At 45.4% G+C, this 17,917-nt stretch overlaps 1 protein-coding gene and 1 non-coding gene across 2 annotated transcripts in view; both read left to right on the top strand.

The window, feature by feature from the left end:
• The first annotated feature begins 4,063 nt into the window (after positions 1–4,063).
• Positions 4,064–4,145, top strand: TRNAS-AGA. Its single transcript has one exon. It is a non-coding gene; the product is annotated as a tRNA-Ser (tRNA).
• Positions 4,146–4,183: 38 nt separating this feature from the next.
• HS1BP3 (HCLS1 binding protein 3) overlaps positions 4,184–17,917 on the top strand; it is a 51,134-nt gene continuing 37,400 nt past the window's right edge. Inside the window, exons 1-3 of the mRNA XM_035321771.1 lie at positions 4,184–4,351; positions 8,757–8,922; positions 17,474–17,681. Of these exons, the coding sequence (XP_035177662.1) occupies positions 4,311–4,351; positions 8,757–8,922; positions 17,474–17,681 (415 nt within the window). The 5' untranslated portion in view covers positions 4,184–4,310. The remainder of the gene's footprint in view (positions 4,352–8,756; positions 8,923–17,473; positions 17,682–17,917) is intronic.

Raw genomic sequence — 17,917 nt, 5'->3', positions numbered from 1 at the left:
CCCCCCCCCCCCCCCCCCCCAGTTTTGTTTACTACACCCTAAGCAGGGCTCTGATTTCCCCACATCCATGATTACAAGCAGAGTGCTTTGCCAGGGATCCAAAATTTGGTGGACAGTTCCCCCGGGGCTTATAAACTCACTGCAGCTTGCCTGCTAGCTATGGGGAGATGCAGAATGAACCCAAAAGCTGCCAAGAATGACACCCAGATGGGGTTGTGGTCAGCTGGCAGATGGATGTGACCCTAGGAGGGGTTCATGGGGTTGCCCCCTGCCCTGATAGAGACCCCTGTCCTCCCTGCCCTCATGGGGAGCAGGGAGGGAGTAAGCCATAGGGCTGAAGCCCCTCTGCATTGAGCTGAATGAACAGACCCTGGCCACAAATCACTCACAAATCACAGTATTTTAACAGGCTTTGGGAGGTTTTCCTTCCTCACCTTAACCCTTCTTGGGAGCCTGGAGCCTGTGGAAGATGGTCTCTGGCACATGAAGCAGAAGGCTCCTTGATGCAAACCTGCTTTGCCCCAGCCAGAGCTGAGGGGACAGGGAGGATTGTTCCCTGAACCTCTTGGGTCTGGGCTCTGTGCTACGGTTGTTCCTCACTGCCCAGGGTTTCCCCTTGCCTCACCAAACAGGTCCTCAAACAGGCCAGGAGATGCTTGTTAGCCAGCTCACAGGTGTCAGAGCATAAACTCAGCAGCTGTCTGCCAGCCCCCAAGCCATCTGACCTTTCCCAAGTCCTTGCAAAATTTCTTCATGTATTTTTCAGGTCACCACAGCAAGGGCAGAGGGAAAAGCTTTTGAGTCGAGTCCGGCAAAAGAGAGCAGATGAGATTGTACACATTTCTGGGTGCTGGGGAGGGGTGGCTGCTGCTTCTCCATCAGTTCTCTCTGTAGCTCCTTGCCTGTACTGTCCCAGCATGGTGGACGGAGAATGATCTATAAAAAACAACACCCTGTGCTGTTATAGGTAAAGGTCTCAGGGAACAGGAGCTGTGGGCTGCTGCTTTTTAATCTTTGTGTTTCTTTCTTCTCCCCCTTTTTCACCTCACAGCCCTCTTGGGGTTGAGGCATATGACTGTGAAAACTCCTCTGGATTACATTTCAAAATCTCCTTAGGGGACTAAGACTGTGTACGAAAAATAAAAACAAACGTCAGCCCCAGCTGCAAATGCAGTCCTGTCATCCATCTGGCTTCGGCTCTAGTGAAAATCTCGAGGTAACTGGTCTCAGAGTCATGAGCTGAGGGTTAGACTGGTGTCACTGGGATTGTCTGCGCAGGTAGGTGCTGCCAGACAGGAGCTGGACAGCTGGGTCCCGGGGAGGGGACTGCAGTTAGCAGCAGCAACCTCTCCGTGGTTTATCGGTTGTGTTTGAGTGCTCTCTAGTGGACAGAAAAAATAATCCAGAGGCAGACATGGCTGATGCTCACACTCCTTGAGCAGAAGTTGCTCTTATCTGGCTGTCTGTGGCATTGGGTCTGCAGCATCCATGGGTCTGTGCTGGATGTCTGAGAGCAGGGTTTTGGAGGGTGGTTTAGACAGGTTTTTGATGTGTGACACTGCACACTGCAGGGCAGAAGTTTGGTCTGTGAGCTGCGGGATGCATGCATCATCAGATGCCTTTGCCAAAAGCTCATGCAAAAGGTGCAGGGTAACATCCCAGCCCTGTCCCTGTTACATGGGGCATTCTCCTTGTGCTGGAGGAAACACATGTAGGACCCACTCCTGCATGTGTAATCAGCAAGTGGAAAAGCAGATAGGCACTATGGAGGCAGAGTAGAAAAAAAAAAAAAAAAAAAAAAAAAAAAAAAAAAAAAAAAAAAAAAAGGTCCCTAAGAGGGATTTAGTGAAGAGTTGAGAAAAAAAATGATTATATCTATTCATTTATCAACCACTGCTGAGACTCCAGGAGCCCTCCACTCTGAGAGAACCTTGCCAGTGCCAGACATAGTAGCTCTGATGCAAGATAGTGCTTGTTTCATAGCATGACATGATAAACCACTAGATACAGTAGAAACTTAAGTTACTTTAATATGACAAGAAGGCAGGAAGGTTTTTATCCCATGAAAGTCAGCTCAGGATGCAGACCATCATGTGGTTACATAGTGAGGGCTCCCAGATGACCAGGACCATATTGCTAAACCAAATGTTCAAAAGGTACCCCAAAATAATGAGATTTATGAGGATACTGTAATTGACATTATGTACATTAGGTATGTGATTATTGAATTCTGAAAATAGCTCATAATTTTTTCCTTTTATTTTTATTTTTTGAAATAATGGCAGCCAAAATATTTTTATAATGATGATAATCAAACTGAAAAAGCCACTTGAGTGATGAAACTTCTACACTAGCTGTCAAGGTTATCTGTCTCTCTCCTTAAATTCTTCAAAACCTGCCTTCTCCATTATGCTTGTGTTGTCGAGGGCTATTAATTCAAGTTTGCAGGATAGGATGATCTTTCAGCAAGAGCTCCTCTCATATGGACACTTCCCAGTCCTCATACATCTTGAACACAAATGAAGTTCCTTCAACCATTAACTTAATTACTTGTCTCCTGTTCATTCCTCTTCACTTTCGAGTGTCTTTGACTAAAACCATACTGGCCTTCTTTTCTCTGAGCACCTTCTTCAACTTGGAGCTGTTATCTGAATGGATAAAAATGAAACAACCAAACCAGTCAATACTGGAGAGTTAAGAGCCTGGAAAAAGGCCAGTAGTCCCCAAGAAGGGAGCGCAGAAGGTTGAGAGTTTCTTCCTTTCTCCTTTGCTCATACACAAGTGAACTGAGGCAAGAAAGACCTGTGAGGCTGAGAAGCTGTAGAGGGTAGGCCTAATAACCGCAGGAAATCATAACTTTGAGTTACACTTATTGGTATTGGTTTTCAGATGTGCTGCATGTCCTCCCACCAGCCTTCTCCTGCATGCCTCCAGGTGGTGATTATGTGTGTGAGGAGCCCTGCTGTCACTGTGCCCAACGGGCTCTTTTCTGACAGAGGGGAAAAAAAAAAAAAAAAAAAAAAAAAAGAGAGAGAGAGAGAGAACAAAAGAACTTAATGGAATAAATTTTCTATGTAGCATCCAAATTTTTTATAAGAGGCAATGGGCACAAACTGGAACACAGGAGGTTCCCTCTGAACATGAGGAAACACTTTATATGAGGGTGACCAAGGACTGGCACAGTTTGCTCAGAGGCTGTGGAGTCTCCTCCTTGGCGATCTTCAAAAGCTGCCTGGACGTGGTCCTGGGCACCTTGCTCTGGGTGTCCCTGCTGGAGCAGGGGTTGGACTAGATGGACCCAGAGGCCCTTTCCAACTTCAGTCATTCTGTGGTTCATGCTGTGAAATCATGCTCCAAATATTCTGGGATGTTGCTTCTGAAGAAGGCAATATTGTTGATCAGCTCCAGCAGACAGTTCTGTCTGCATCTTAGAGCTCCTGTCAGGTTTGATTTTTGTACGGCTTTTATGCTGAAGTTCTCTCATAAACACACCCTTCACAATCACCCTCTGATTAAAGTCCCTACCCTAACCTCACGGATAAGTCAAACGATTACTTTCACAGCCTCAGAGGTTAGCAGCACTGAGACTTTTATCTTCCAAATCTGTGATTCTTTTGACACTGGCTGAGCAGCTATAAAAATGCCACGTTATGATGAGACTTGCTAAGAAATCACAAAAATGGGCTGTTAGGACTTCATGCACATACAGACATGGTGCTCATCTTGCTGGGTCAAAGATAGACCCCAGCAGTATGCTGGGGCTGAGTGGTCACTTCTGTTTGCAGACCATAGCCCCAGTTTTTGAAGCACCCATCTTCACATGAACTCAGTGACTTCATGCAGTGTTTGGGGACTGCAGCAAGCACTGTTTCAGCAGGTGCATGTGGCTCTTCCAACCTGCAGATACAGCAGGGGAGTGCACCCAACGTCTTTCCACTTCAGAAGAGAACATAGAGGTGTCACCGAGGGGTAGGGGAAATGTTTTGGCTCAATCACACCAACAGGCCCCAAAAACCGAGGCAAAATTACTGGGGCCTCGCTCCCAAACAACCCACCCGCCTGCGTAGTCGTGGCCGAGTGGTTAAGGCGATGGACTAGAAATCCATTGGGGTCTCCCCGCGCAGGTTCGAATCCTGCCGACTACGGCCCAGGGCCGCACTTTTCCCCTCCCTGCCCGTCCTCTGCCCCAGCCTTCCTTTTGCACCAGAACCGCCCTCCGGCAAATCATCCGCCGCGGGTTCCCGTGACAGCCTCCTGGCCGCCGGCCTGTGCTCCGGGGCCGGCCCGGGAGGAGGGCGGCTGCCAGCGCCATGCAGCACGGCCCGGCGCCCGCCGCGCTCGTCACCACCAGGTACCGGCGGCACCAGCTCGCCGGGAGCTGCCGCCACCGAGCAGCCGGCTGCGGCATTTCCTCGGCGGGGAAGGGCCCGGGGAAGGGCCGGGAGGGGAAGGGAAGGGCCCGGGGAAGTGAAGAGCAGGGAAAGGGAGGGGAGGGAAGGGAAACCCCCCCCCACCCCATGGGGACCCCGTGGCGGGCGCGGAGGGGACGCCGAGGGGGGCGGCTGCCGGAGTCCTGTGCTTCGGGGACACTCGGGGTTTGGGGCAGTTCCGCGAGTTTTTTGGCATTTTGCTGCCGGAAGAGGTGTTGCTGGCATGTGGTTCGCCATGCGTGGTGGCCTCTGTGGTAGCTGAGAGTCGCTGCCTTTCCGCGGGGACGCTGCGGGGGACTTAACGCGGGCCCTCAGATCCCCAGCTTTGTGGTGCTGGTGTTTTGTTTTTTTTGGGGGGCAGAATTAATGGATGTGCTGCCTGAAGACTAGGCTTAGCTTTGTAAGGACCTCTATAGCTGAGCGAGGCAGCACCATGTACCATCCCATCCCTTCCCATCTCGTCCGATGCCGTCATGTTCCATCCTGTCCCGTCACGTCCCCACCACCAGACCCATGCCCCAAAGGCCACAGGTCTGGCTTGAGACCAGCCCAGGAACGGGCAAAATAAGGTTCTTCTGTTTTCACTCATTCTCACAACTCTAGCCGTAGGCACCAAATGTACCCTAGGAGGGTGTAGAAGCACCGTTTTGAGCTGTATTATATTTTTCAAATCTGTATTTCCCTAGATGTGTTGATCCAGTGCCTCAGGAAGAAAATGCTTGTGGCAGTCTTTATAGAGCAATGACAGAACTTCCCTCCTCCCCCTTCCCCAAAGGTATTTGAGACCACATGAAAGTAGTTCACTATCAGATGTAACGCGAGGAGCAGAAGTGCTGATTCAGCATGGTCTGGACTCATCCACTTACCTCCTAGGACACAAGTCGAAACTGTTTCAATCACATGAACTTCAAAGCTATGATTTTCATCCTTAAATACTTTGCTGTGTCAGGGCCTGACTGCCTTTGGAGTAGTAGCCTTGAACCTTCAAACTGAGCTGACTTAACTCACATACACATTTAGTAGGACTGATTTTATATTAGGTTTTAGACTGGGAGGTGGAAATCTGGATTTATTTTACAGTGAAGGGACTTTACCACTTGCTAATTGTCCCCCTGACATTGTAATACCTTCAATAATACAATTAGATCTATACGTGTGCTTAAGGCTTTATCAAGTGAATATATTTTCTATCTTGTCAGATTAGATACCTGTATAGTTGTGAACTTTTAAAACTCTTTATATATACACAGGTTTGGGTTTGGGGATAGGTTACTATGATAATACAAGTAAATAATAATCTGTACCTGAGTAGTTAGACTATACAGAGAAATAAAAATGTTTGCTGGCTAATTTGTGTCAGATATTTTGCCTTCATTTAGCGCAGAAGCTAAGTGTTCAAGTCTTTTCTCCTTTTACTCTAACCTGGGTAGTCAGACCTTGGACCCCTTTGGGGTATTCCGTGGAAGGAGGAGAGTTGTTGGAGCTGCTGCAGGGTCTGACTGTGTCAAGACAAAGTACAGAGTCCGCTTTCCTGGCACATAAACAGTGGAGTGAAATTTCTCTGGTCACAACACTCACTTCCCTTATTTGCTTTCCTGCTTAGCAATGGCTTCTTTCCCTTTTCTACATCTTGGCCTTTCAGTGCAGAAATCAGATTAATTAAACTACAAAGCCTCTACATGATATGCAACTCAAAATACCGGGTGAAGACCTGTGATTCTTCCATGAGCTGCGGAAACTGCCCTGCTCAGCTGATGTTTATATAATATCCACTTCCTCTGTCTGTGCCGCTCCTCCATGATCTGCTTGTGCAAGCACAATGTTACTGCTATGAATGCTCTCATTGTATTCAGGTGAGCTCTTCTGTGCTAGGAAAATTAACCATGCGCCCAAGTGTCCCCTGAACCATCTGTACTGCAGACAAAAGTAACTTACAGATATATGCCTCTAGATTTAAATAAGGAGTAGGATCAATAAGCCTGTGTGCCTAATTTGTTTCTTTTTTTAAGGCCGCTAGTGTGAAAATGATTGTGCTTGTTTTGAAAAATGCAGCAAAGCTATTTCTGTCTTGTTTTTAGGAGCTGTTCCCACTTGAATCACAAAACCAGTATATAATGAATTAAAACACTGGGGGCTGCTCATTTTGAAACCAAGGCATTACAAGAACTAGAGTGCGCTTTGGATATGGTGTCATACTTGTTGTAGCCTCCCTGCTGATTTCTGTTGGTTTAGCATCATTTTTATATTTAAAAAACATATTATGCTGTTGCCATGGAAGGAGGTAATAGTGGTAGGTTTTGTGCAAAAGATGATAATGAAAGTGATCACAAGGCATAAAGCAAACAAACAAAAATGTAGCTATTTCCCCTCCCTCTAATCGCTTCCCATTACAGTCATTTTAGCAGAGACTTTTAACGACTTGGAACTAAAAAGCCTGGGTGTAGGTAAGGTGCTTGCTAACTCCCTGCCATTATCTCTGATGCAGCAGCTCTTACAATGAAGTTGTTGTCTCATCTCAGTACATCCGTACATGGTTGAAGTTTCAAGCTAAATAAAGCTATCCAGAAAGGTTGGCCTGTTCTTTTATTTTTATCAGAAGTGAAAAGCAGGTTAATTTATCACGTATACTCTGTCTGTGGCTGCGTTAACAGAAATAAGTCACTCCTGAGTTCCAGTAAACAGCCCTGTTTGCTGTTGGAGCTACAGTCACGACTTTCGAGTGGCTGCACATCTGGAGAGCATTTGCTGTGCTGCAAATATATTAGAAAAAAAATAAATCCGGATCCAGCTGATTTTACTGACAGGTGTCCTTTTAGTCAGCATTTTGGTTGCCGCTGCAGGAGACAACACTCCAGATAATGACTGTTATTTAAGGGTTCGACAGACTGCTGTGTGCAAGCCAGGCGGTTCTAAAGACACTTGTGTATTTACACATAAGCGCTGTTGCTTCTGTGTTTGCATCCTGTAACTGAGAACAAAATTTTGTCTGCTGGTGTAAAGAGAAGTCCTTGGCTGGCAGGAGGTGAGAATGGCATTGGAGCCACCAGAATGGCATTTAGGTACCTAGCAGAAAGCCTCGGCGATAGTAGAGCTGTTGTTAAAGCCTGAATGTTTTAAAGGTGGCTTGCAAAGAGAATTGGATCAAAAACTGAGCCCGTGCTTGTGCTTGTTGGTATTTGATTTATGGAGAACTCTTGAGATACTCTGTTTAAAAAGATTCTTTAGTTTGCCATTGACGATTCAGAAGTTGCCTTCTTGGGAAAACTCAAGTTTCAAAAGAACATGTCAGGTTTTAACATGATGCAAGGAGCCTTTCAAAACTTTCTTTGAAGCTAGATTGTTTAAACCACTTTAAGGCGTATTTTAAATTAATATGCCTAATGTGTCCTTAGGTGAGAGGGCCTCCCTGTCAGTGAATCTGAACTTCCTAAAGAAAGAGGCAAGAATTCCACAAGACACCTCTGCAATCCACAGTCCAGGGACGATGGGACTTGACATTGCCCAGATAGCTAAGGTTAAAAAAAATAAGCAGTAAAAGTGCTTAATGAAGAGAAATGTGGTTTCTGATTTCATTTAAAGGGTTCACTCCCATGTAGGAAGGAAGCACTTAGGAGATGTCAGTGTTCGGGGTGATAAACTTCTTTGTGCTTCTGGCAGAGAATTTGGTGCCCCTGGCAGCACCAGTGCCTGTGCCATGGCTCGGTGTGGTTGTAACTTCGGGGGAAGGATCGCTGATCCATTTTGGTTTCCAGTCTCCCAAACCAGCCTGTTTAATTGAACGTCCCATACCCTGTGTGCCACTACGACAGCAGCTTCCTGGCACACAAACACTAACATGCTCCTGGCATCCCTCTTCGAAAACAGCTTCAATAATTCCTTGGTTGGGAACCCCAGGGGAAGGTGGCCCCACAGTTTAGTGGACCTGAAGGTGGCAGGAGAAGAAAGCTTTTGTTTCCAGTGGGATCTTCTGTGGGACAGCCGAGGTGCTGCACCTAGGGTACCCTTTCTGCTGTTTGGCAACAAGACCGCCAGGCAGTCAGTCAAGACTAGAAGGCAGCTCAAAGAGACCATGTACTGCTCTAACTTGCTCAAGGGGCCTAAATCAACCAGATTTAGGGACATTCCTGATAAATGTTTCTTTAATTTTCTTCAAGGAACTCCACAGATGGAAATGGCGTGGCAGGCCCAGCAGTCAGCTCCAACATCTCTGTATTCCAAGTTTTAATCTAGTTCCTTGTATGGCTCTTACAAACCTAAAGTTGTCCCTGCACCCAAGCAAGTTCCTTAGTTCTTAGTTCTCTGCATGTATTTGATTTTTCTCCCTAGGCAAATTCAGAATAAACACACGGGGCTGGATCTGTCAGTGCCAGAATACCAGGAAATCCGTGGGAAGATGATGTCTGGCCACGTAGAGTATCACATCGTCGTTGTTACCCGACTGGCTGCCTTCAAATCTGCAAAGCACAAGCCTGAGGATGTTGTTCAGTTTATGGTAATTATTTAATTAACTATTTTAGCACTGAGTTTAATTCTTTGATTATTTCTTTGATTATTTTGATTCTGGAAGGTTATTGGTAGGGTGATGCACTCTGTACCTCTTCAATAGGAATATTACACATTTATTAATTGAACTTTTTATTCCAGGAGCTCAAAGCAACGTTGTCTGTTTGTTGCTGCCTATAAGGCATTTTGCATTTGGGTCAATGAATAGAAGCCAACTGAGCTTTTTGTAAGTTCTGCTACACAATTATTTTCTCTGATACATGTATGAGTAGTGGGACTTGGTGCATAAACATGAAATAAATATACAATGAATGAAACAGAGTCATGTGGAGCAATAGGAGGAATTAACCTTGGAGTAGATTAATCTATTAGGCTTAACACGTTTTTTAAACTCTAATAAGAGAGTTTTACAAGGAAGTGTCCATATAAAAAACATCAGTGAATCAGATTGTCTTTTTCCTGATACCTGCAGAGTAAAGGTTTGAAAACACAGTACGTTACTTAAAACAGTTGAAATTAATTCCATCTCTAGCATGTGTGTGTTCATTTGAGGTGTCTCACCCTGGGCTGTCTGCTGAGTAGATCGAAAAAGGTGCATTTAGGGTACATTTATTGGGATCTGCTTTAGCTGTCTGCTGAATCACACCCAAAAAGTGTGTTTCTCTGCCCGTTCATTGTAAAGGGGCTCTAAGGTCGTGCACCTTCTTGTGTGCTATGAGCATCTGCCCCTCTCAGATGTTTTAGCGATACCGGTAACGGTGGAGTGATGCGAGTGTGTGGTTTACCTGGTACACCATTAGCTCTAGTGTAACTCACGCTCACTAGGACACAGCTGGTAAATGGATATGCACGCAGTCTGATTCGCAGACAAAGTAACACATCAATTTTGTGAAACAGTGCACAGTGAGGAGCAGATCTCTGACATTTGTTGCAGTCCTTAGGCAATTACCTTATGGTAGAAGCAGTGCTGGCATGAAAGGCTGCTCTGTTTTCCCCTTCTGTCCCAGGGGGAAATGCTTGTTCTCTTTCTTGCAGTGCTTCCTACTTCGTGCCAGTGGCAGTTGTCATGCAGCCGTTCTGTAATGTCAGCTGAGGAACTGGTCCTGGCTAAAAACAGCATTTGGGAGTTGTTGTTTAGTACTAACTCACACCTGTTTCTTGAGCCTGTGAGTTGAACAGCACGCCTTAGTGCTTGTTGTGGGACAGGGGAAGGGCCAGACACAGGCAGAAGGGAAGGGGATGTGGAACTGCTATTTTTCTGCAGCAGTGCCTGCTTCTGTTATGCAATCTTTCCATGCAGCTCTGTGGAAGAAAGAACCTGACTAAACCTCAGGTGTTAAACTGGCCTATTATCATCTAACACTTTGCTTCATTTACAAAAAGTAGTTGAAATCAGCTCTTCTATACAGACAAGACACAGCCTCCCTACTGTGGCACCCCTGCTTGCTGAGATTGTTCGTTTCCATGTCTGTTCTCTGTGAGTAAGGGGATTTTCTGCACTTAGCTGCTCTTCTCAAGTGGAATGAACCTTTCTGATTTCTGCTCTGGTCAGACTGCCTGACATTTCGTTCTTTCTGAAGAAGAAAACCGCGGTGTAGCCTGACGGGAATAACATTTATCTCATCAGATATATTTTTTTTTTTCAGCTGACTAAGTCTGATACATTACATAGTTTGGTGCATGAGAGTAATTTAAAGCCCTGAGATGGGAGATTGGAGGATGGATGCTTTGCATCAATTCATTCCAGTGAGTCTTTTCTATACGTGTTACTGGAAGGAACAGAGGGATTCACCTGCCCTAACTTACGTCTCTGTAAGTCAGATATTTTAATCTGAGTCTGTCACTGCTTTTACGGTCTGTGGAGAGAAGAGGATGAGGTGAGTGGAAATGCCTCTAGTCTTTGACTGTTAAGGGAAGGCAATCTATATGTTCTATATCAGGGGTGTGGGGCTTCAACTCCAGGCTAAAAAAGGCTTAAGGCTTAGTTGAGTTGCACACATCTTACTGTCGAGACCATGTGAGATGCTCTTTTTTTTTCTCACAAAGCCTTCAGAAGGTTGTGGGTCTCCCATCCATAGGTCCTGTGTGATAGTTGGGTGCCCCGTGCACCACCTTGGATACCCCAAAGCATGATGGCATGAGATGCCTATGTTTAGGCAGAACATTCTGTTCTCTGCGCTGAAATGTCAGCATTTGCCACAGGTTTCTAAGGTCCCATTGCAGTCAGTACAGCACTCTTGAGAACAATGTAGCTGAGCATCCATGGTGTGGTGGAACTTGATTTGCTTCTCAAGCATGGCTGGTACCGTTTGAGAAGCCCTGAGTTATCCGAGATACGGGCACAGGGCCATGCAGCTTGACACAGAACATAAAGGCAGTGGCACTGTCCTGGGACAGAATGAGGTAAGAGACTGTACACATCTACCACTGGCTGGTTGTGCTTAGGCAGCTGAATCCCTTACCTGGGATATATTTTGGGTGAGCATGAGTTTCAGACGTGTCTTTCCAAAAGGTATTGACTATGTGTCACTGTCATGAGAGCTGAGACACCTCACAGGCACCTAAACAGTTGTGTTAACCTGGGGGTAAATCCCAACCCTGTGGCTGCCAGGTGAGGTGAATTGTACCCGTTGTGCTTTGTGTCTGCAGAATGCCCTGTTCTGCACGTTGTACCAGCACAAGCAAGAACGGAGAGCCTGCCCCAGAGGGTTTTCAGGCAAAGTGCAAGAGAACCAGGTGACTGAGGGGTTACGTTGGGCAGCAGGTCTAACACTATGTTTACGTAGTAAGGGAGGGTGAGGTGAGACATCTGAACAAGGAAAAAAAAAAACAGCTGTATGCCTGTTCTGCCTTCCTAACTACGTGAGCAGAATGGGAGAAGGAACTTTTTTTGGTATTGTTGAACCTATGAAATCTGAGAGGTTGGAGGATGGAGCCAGTGTTGCAAGGCTGAGATGACAGGTTACAGAAGACTGGTAGGTGTGGTAGGATTTGCATTGGCTCCAGGTACGATATTCTAATTTTGGCTACCCCAGGAGCCAGATCTGTGCTTTGAGGCCCTCTGTCTTCCTCCTTCTTCCTCTCTTTCTTACCCTTGAAAATTGATTTTCCTTGTCTAGCTGCTTCTCTGCCTGCTCCCAAGTGAAGTTACTGTCCTCTACCCTCTCGTGCTCTAGGTGGCAGCAGTGAAACTGAGCAGCTGCAGGCTGCGATGTGATCGTGCAGTATTTCTTGCTCAAAAAACTCTGTGTCCCTTGGAAAAAGATGGCGAGCAGGACAGAAGCATCCCCTCAGCTGACTCTGACTTCAGGGCTGCAGTTTAGATCACACTGGATCAAGATGCAATACGCGCCTATGGCCAAAACTAGGCAAGCAGCAGAAAGAGATTTCAGAGCTGGCTTGTGGATTTACTCGCTTTTACTGTGTGTTCAGTGAGTCCTTTGTTCCCCAGCCATAATGGGACTGTGGCATTTCAAATTGAAATGTTTGTGAAGCGTTAACAGAAGAAGAAATTCACATCCGTCGTGACCTTCAGATCTCAGTTCTTAGGAACTGGAAGGATTTTTTAATTAAAAAAAAAATGTCATTTGTAATATACAGCAGATGAGTTGTAGAACTGCTTAACCTCGAGGTTATATTTGGTAATTAAAGGAAAACTCAGCTGCATTTCTTTCAAAGGTCAGAATCCTCTTGTCCCATTGAAACAATGAAGTTGGTTTTATCTTTTGTACTGCATAAGGTACTGCTGCAAGAGTAACACTTAATTGTTGCCTGTAGATCTGCCATTCTCTGTGAGAAGAATAAAAGGCTTTGTTTATCTTAAATGCTTTTCTTCTAGCCACACCTTACCTTTTTTTTCCACAAGTAACTTCTCTCTTCCCAGCCTAATTAAAAACCCACCCAACCTATAGTGCCTTCTCATTCTGTTTGTGCCTGGTTTAATTGCTTTTCTTTTAGAAGTTACATTTGTTAGTCAGGTTCTTTCTTTTTCAGAGCTGAACAAATAACTACTGGTGTTTGACAGGCACAACATGTTTTTCGGAGGAATTTACTACAGGACTGTCTTCCTCTCATAAAATGAGGGAGTGAAATTATGTGGGTGTGTATTTGTCTGTGCTTTCATTATTGCCTGTTTGCGTATGTTGGCCTTCTTTCTGTGGGCCTCAAAATCTGCGAGCTGGGGCTGCCATTTCCTGACCATACAGGTATGTTGTGAAGATGTATTCCTTCGCGTTACAACCTCGGGGATGTGAGGGGAAAAGAGAAACTGCTCAGTGTGGCAGTAGGTTCAGGAGCCGTTAAGAATTCGTGTTCATTAAAAAAGAAATATTAGAGTGCTTGCTCTTCTGCTGGGTAAAACAGGTGGGGAGAACAGCATGTGGTCGTGTAATTAAAGTCTGCTGTAATGCATACCCACGAGGTCACCAAGCAACATCGATTCTGGTATGGCTTAACTTGGAAGTGTGCTGTGAAAGCTTGGTTTGTGTTTCCTGTGAGAAGGGATGCTTTCTGTTCCTGTACCCAAAGCTGCTGGCTGTTTGAAAGCATAATGCTGCCATACCTCCATCTTCTGACAGTGGTAAGACGTGGGCTTTTTAAAAAGAAAGTCACGTTAGCTGTATGTATTTTATGAAATACGGTAAAATCAAGTGTGCTCTTCACTCACGTGCACTGGCTGGCCAAAGTTAGTTCTGAGGCCTCCATTTCCTTGAAATCCTCTCTGTAAATAAAACGCATTTGAAGCCAAGTTTGAGGTCAGTAATGGGGCATTAAAAAGAGCCTAGGGAAAGGAGGCATTAAATCCCATTAACACTGAGTGGGATGGAATTCTCCCCTGCACATCTGAGAGTCCCAGGCTCGTGTCCTACAGGCATTTCGGTGTGCGTACTTTCACACACGAGGTTCTCGTGAAGAAGCAGGCAAGGCACATGCATGAGATCTGAGGGATTAGCAGCCAACTTCAGGCTTTCACTTTGAACTTCCTGGTGGTTTTCTTAACCTTCCAGCTATATTTGATCATATTCATCTTACTTATCTGTTCCTGGTGCAAAAAAACACTCAGCCCATCCCTATCTCTCTTTCAGTTCTGTGTTGAATGTTAATTGTTACAGGCAAATAGGGTCCTGACCCGGCAAATATGCACATCCTTTGCTGTATTTGCATGATTAACTCTTTTGAAGTTAAGTAGATCGAGCCTTTGATATTGTGACTTGACAGAACCCCCTTGAAGTCAGTGCACTCGGGCTGACTTCAGCAGGTGGGGCTTTGGCTCAGCAGCATTCGTGTGAGTTCTGAGAGGGGCTTGGAGGGGAGAGGATAGTTGCAGGATCAAGACCTAGAGGAATTAGGTAACGTAAGACAAATATTTTAGTATTAATCAAATTGGATTTAGTTTCCTGATTAGGATCGATAACATGGGTTTTAGAGCAACAGTTTGGTTTTTAACCTGACATTTTGGACCACAGAACCCATAGCCTCCTTTCAAAGGGCTGTGAGTGGTAACCAGGAAAAGCAAGATTTAATTTCGCCGCGTGCCTTTCTCTTGGAAGGTTGTCAGAGGATGTCAAACTGCAAGGGTCAAAAATGGTCGTGGTAGGGCCACATTCTTGACTGGAAAGGTGTGCAAATGCTGTGGGTGACATGTGGGGCTCGACTTTAGACATTGCACCCTGTGAGACCTCGCCGGTTCTGTGCAAGGCCCCTGTTGTGCTGCTGCTTTGGGACAGGGAGAGCCACATGCACCAGGACTGAGGTTGGTACCGTCTGCCAGTCTTCCTACTTTGGTTTTGGTGCTGGAAATGCAGCAGAGGTGACAACAGCACTGAACAAAGATGAAGAGGAGCCAGCACCAGACAGGGTTTGAGGCACAGGAGGCAGAGAGCTGGCGGGGGCTGGAGGTTTCACAGCTTGTGTGGATGGTAGGTTATCCCAGCAGAGGGCATCCCCACACTGCTGGATATTGGTTTGCAGGGTGTGTTGCAGGCTTTTGGGCAGTATGTCAGTATGCTGTGGATATAATGCTATTACACTGTGCACGCTGCGTCGCGTGCTATGGTTGGTGGTGGGGTTCGGAGCCCACACAGATTCACTACGGCTCAGTTAGCAATGGGATGTGAGGGAGGGTGTGCATTTACTTTAGGTTGAGTGGTGTAATTAGACATAAATTGAGATTTATGAATAACTTACAGATTTTGATAGAGCAGGAATGAAAATTGAGAGGGGAGAGAAATAAGTTTTTATGTCTGAGTTCACTGTTCCTTTTGGAGTATTTTAAAGCTGTTTTGGCATGCTCTTGTTGATTGGCTCCTGTCTTCTAATGCTTTCAGACATTAACGTGTTATTTATTATTACAATTAATTAGATGATGAACAGTTTTCACAAATCAGACTTGATTTTTTGGGGGGGCAGAGCATAATATTATTTATTTTTCAAAAGTACCAGTGATTTCCTCACTGCCCTCGCACTCATGGTTACACAGTGTGTTTGGAAGGCACTCTGGTATCATACCCTGTTCTGAGTGCTACTGGGACCTAGCAGACTGAAAATGTACAGCAATTCAGAAATTCCAGATTTGCTTTCCCCTCTGTTTTGGGGGTATCTTTCAAAAGGAGGATGTATTATCCTGGGAACACCTCTTTATTGCCATCACTTCAGTTCTTGGCTGCTGAATTGTATGGCAGATCCTGCTTGCAGAGGACAATGTCACTTGCATTTGCCTGTGCTGAATACAGGAGACATGTCTAAAATCCTTGTTTCTCATTCCCCTGTCAAATCAGGTTTGTTTTTGTGTTTCAGATCTTTCTGATAGGGCTGCTTGCCTTTTATTAGTGGACGCTGAACCCAGAGTGATCCTTGTCCAACTGAAATGCAAACATTTTTCAAATCACCTAGCGTGGTTGATAATTACTCTGAAAGGCAGGGAAGCATGAAAACTAGGCTGGTTACTGCTCTCTATGGCGATGTCTTCATTAAGTAAAGTCGTCTAGGTGTGTCTGTTAATGTCGGGGCCTGCTCTCTGGCCTGGAGGGCAGCACAGTCTGGCTGCATCCACGGTATTGGACTTTCTTACCAACCACAATGGCTAGCGGTACCCAAACTGGCTAGTGAGTGCTCTGTGCACCAGGCTAAGCCTTGGACGGAAAATTTAGCAGAGGGAGTGCTGCCTGCGCAGAGTCAAAGCTGAGCCAGGTGCTATCAGGTTCCAGTAGACAAGCTCCACTATCAAGTTCCACTTACTGGGAATGTGCCCTCATACTTTTTAGTTTGCTAGTGGAGGTGTAGTGGATAGATTCTGGGTTAATCTAAACTTGTTTCCCAGTAGCTTCTGTGCTTTTTGTTGGGTTGACTTTCTGTTATCCCTGTGTTGGTGGAAGTATTCTGCTTTCTTCCATCCCAAGATGTGGTGCTTGAGTATCTCTATCTTTTCAAGCACAGTATTAATTGAGATTCACTCTACTAGAGTACACCAGAACATGTTAGAGGAAGGTAAGTGTTGCACCCTAGCACAGGATCTGTCCCATACACTCTCTGTTAGCACTAGTCTGGGAGCTGTTGCTTAGTTTTTTTAATAGCTCTGTGTTCATTGAGACACACTATTAGGTTTGGGGGCTGTGGAGCGTCAAGATGAGTATATTGTCTGTATAATACCACAGTCACATAGCATGACAGTCACTCTCCATTATGCCTCTAATGTCAGTTAGAGAGTGTTTTGTTTGCATGATTGTTTTTTTTTGCATGTTGGTTTGCAGTCCTGAATTCAAAACTGACTGTGGCTTAGAAGCCACCCTATTTCAGCATTCCCATGGTTATTGCTTTCCTTGTATCATGGGCCTTATTTCTCCTCAGACTTCCTGTCTTTGTAGAAGGAATGACTCTGCTGCTGGCAATTTCTCTTTGTATAAGAATCTGTAGGCCATGGCCAAGTCATTTTCATTTTCTCATGGATAAACTAAAGAGTCAGGAATCAGCTGAGGTCTATGCCCTTGGGTTTCTGTATTAGGTGCTGTGCAGGGCAGCAAATGTGCCAGCTGCTTAGGCCTCAACAGCCAGAAGCACACCAAAGCCCACCAGGGCTGAGAAATCTGCCTTCTGGCACAGGGGGTTTCGAAAAGATTCACACTGCTTTCTCCATCAGGCACGTACCTGGCTTTGCCTCCTGACTTTTGGAGCAGGTCACCAAATAGCTCATTTTTAGTGGACAAGAATTTTTGCTGTCAGAGAAAAATATCTGGAGCAGTGATCTTCCTAGTATTTAATTAACTGATGAGTCAGGCAAATGGATGCTGGGTACCTGGCAGTGAGCTTCTATTTCATTAGGGAGAAGATTTTAATAACAGAATTAGAAGACCAGCAACAGTGTTTGGGGATTCGCTGTGGAGATAACAGGCTCTTACCAGGCTATATGTAAAGCTCCTCAGTAATACATGTTTTCTACTTCAGTTTCCAGGTTTAATGTTTCACAGTGCTTAATCTGTTGCTTGCTGCCCATGTCTCCCTCTTGCCTGTAAAGAAACTTACCCAGTCAACATGTTTTATTGCAGGTCTCCAAGAAGTACAGTGAGATAGAAGAACTCTACCACAGACTGGCAGCACGGTATCCACAGGTTTCTCTTCCACCCTTGCCTAGAAAAGTTCTCTTCGTGGGGGAATCCGACATTTGGGAACGAAGAGCAATGTTCAATGATATCATGAAATTCATCTCAAAAGACGAGGATCTAGCAGTGAGTCCTGAGTTACTGGAATTTTTAGGTAACTAAAAGATGTGAGTGTCCCTTCTCCCATGAATGTGATTAATACAAGCAGTATTAAGGACTTGACTTAGGTAGTCAAGAACTAGACAATGCCAGAGTAAAGGCTGTCACTGAAAATATTCCCTTGTGCATCTGTAGTGCTGCATAGTCATGTTTGCTGTTATTTTCCCTTCTTTCCAGTGGACACATGCCTTACTCAGAAGCACTGATGCCACAATACTTGCTTTGCAGATA

Source organism: Oxyura jamaicensis, chromosome 3 (assembly GCF_011077185.1).
Source record: "Oxyura jamaicensis isolate SHBP4307 breed ruddy duck chromosome 3, BPBGC_Ojam_1.0, whole genome shotgun sequence".
NCBI lineage: Eukaryota > Metazoa > Chordata > Aves > Anseriformes > Anatidae > Oxyura > Oxyura jamaicensis.
Note: the sequence above shows the minus strand (reverse complement) of the source record. Positions and strands in the feature narration are given on the sequence as shown.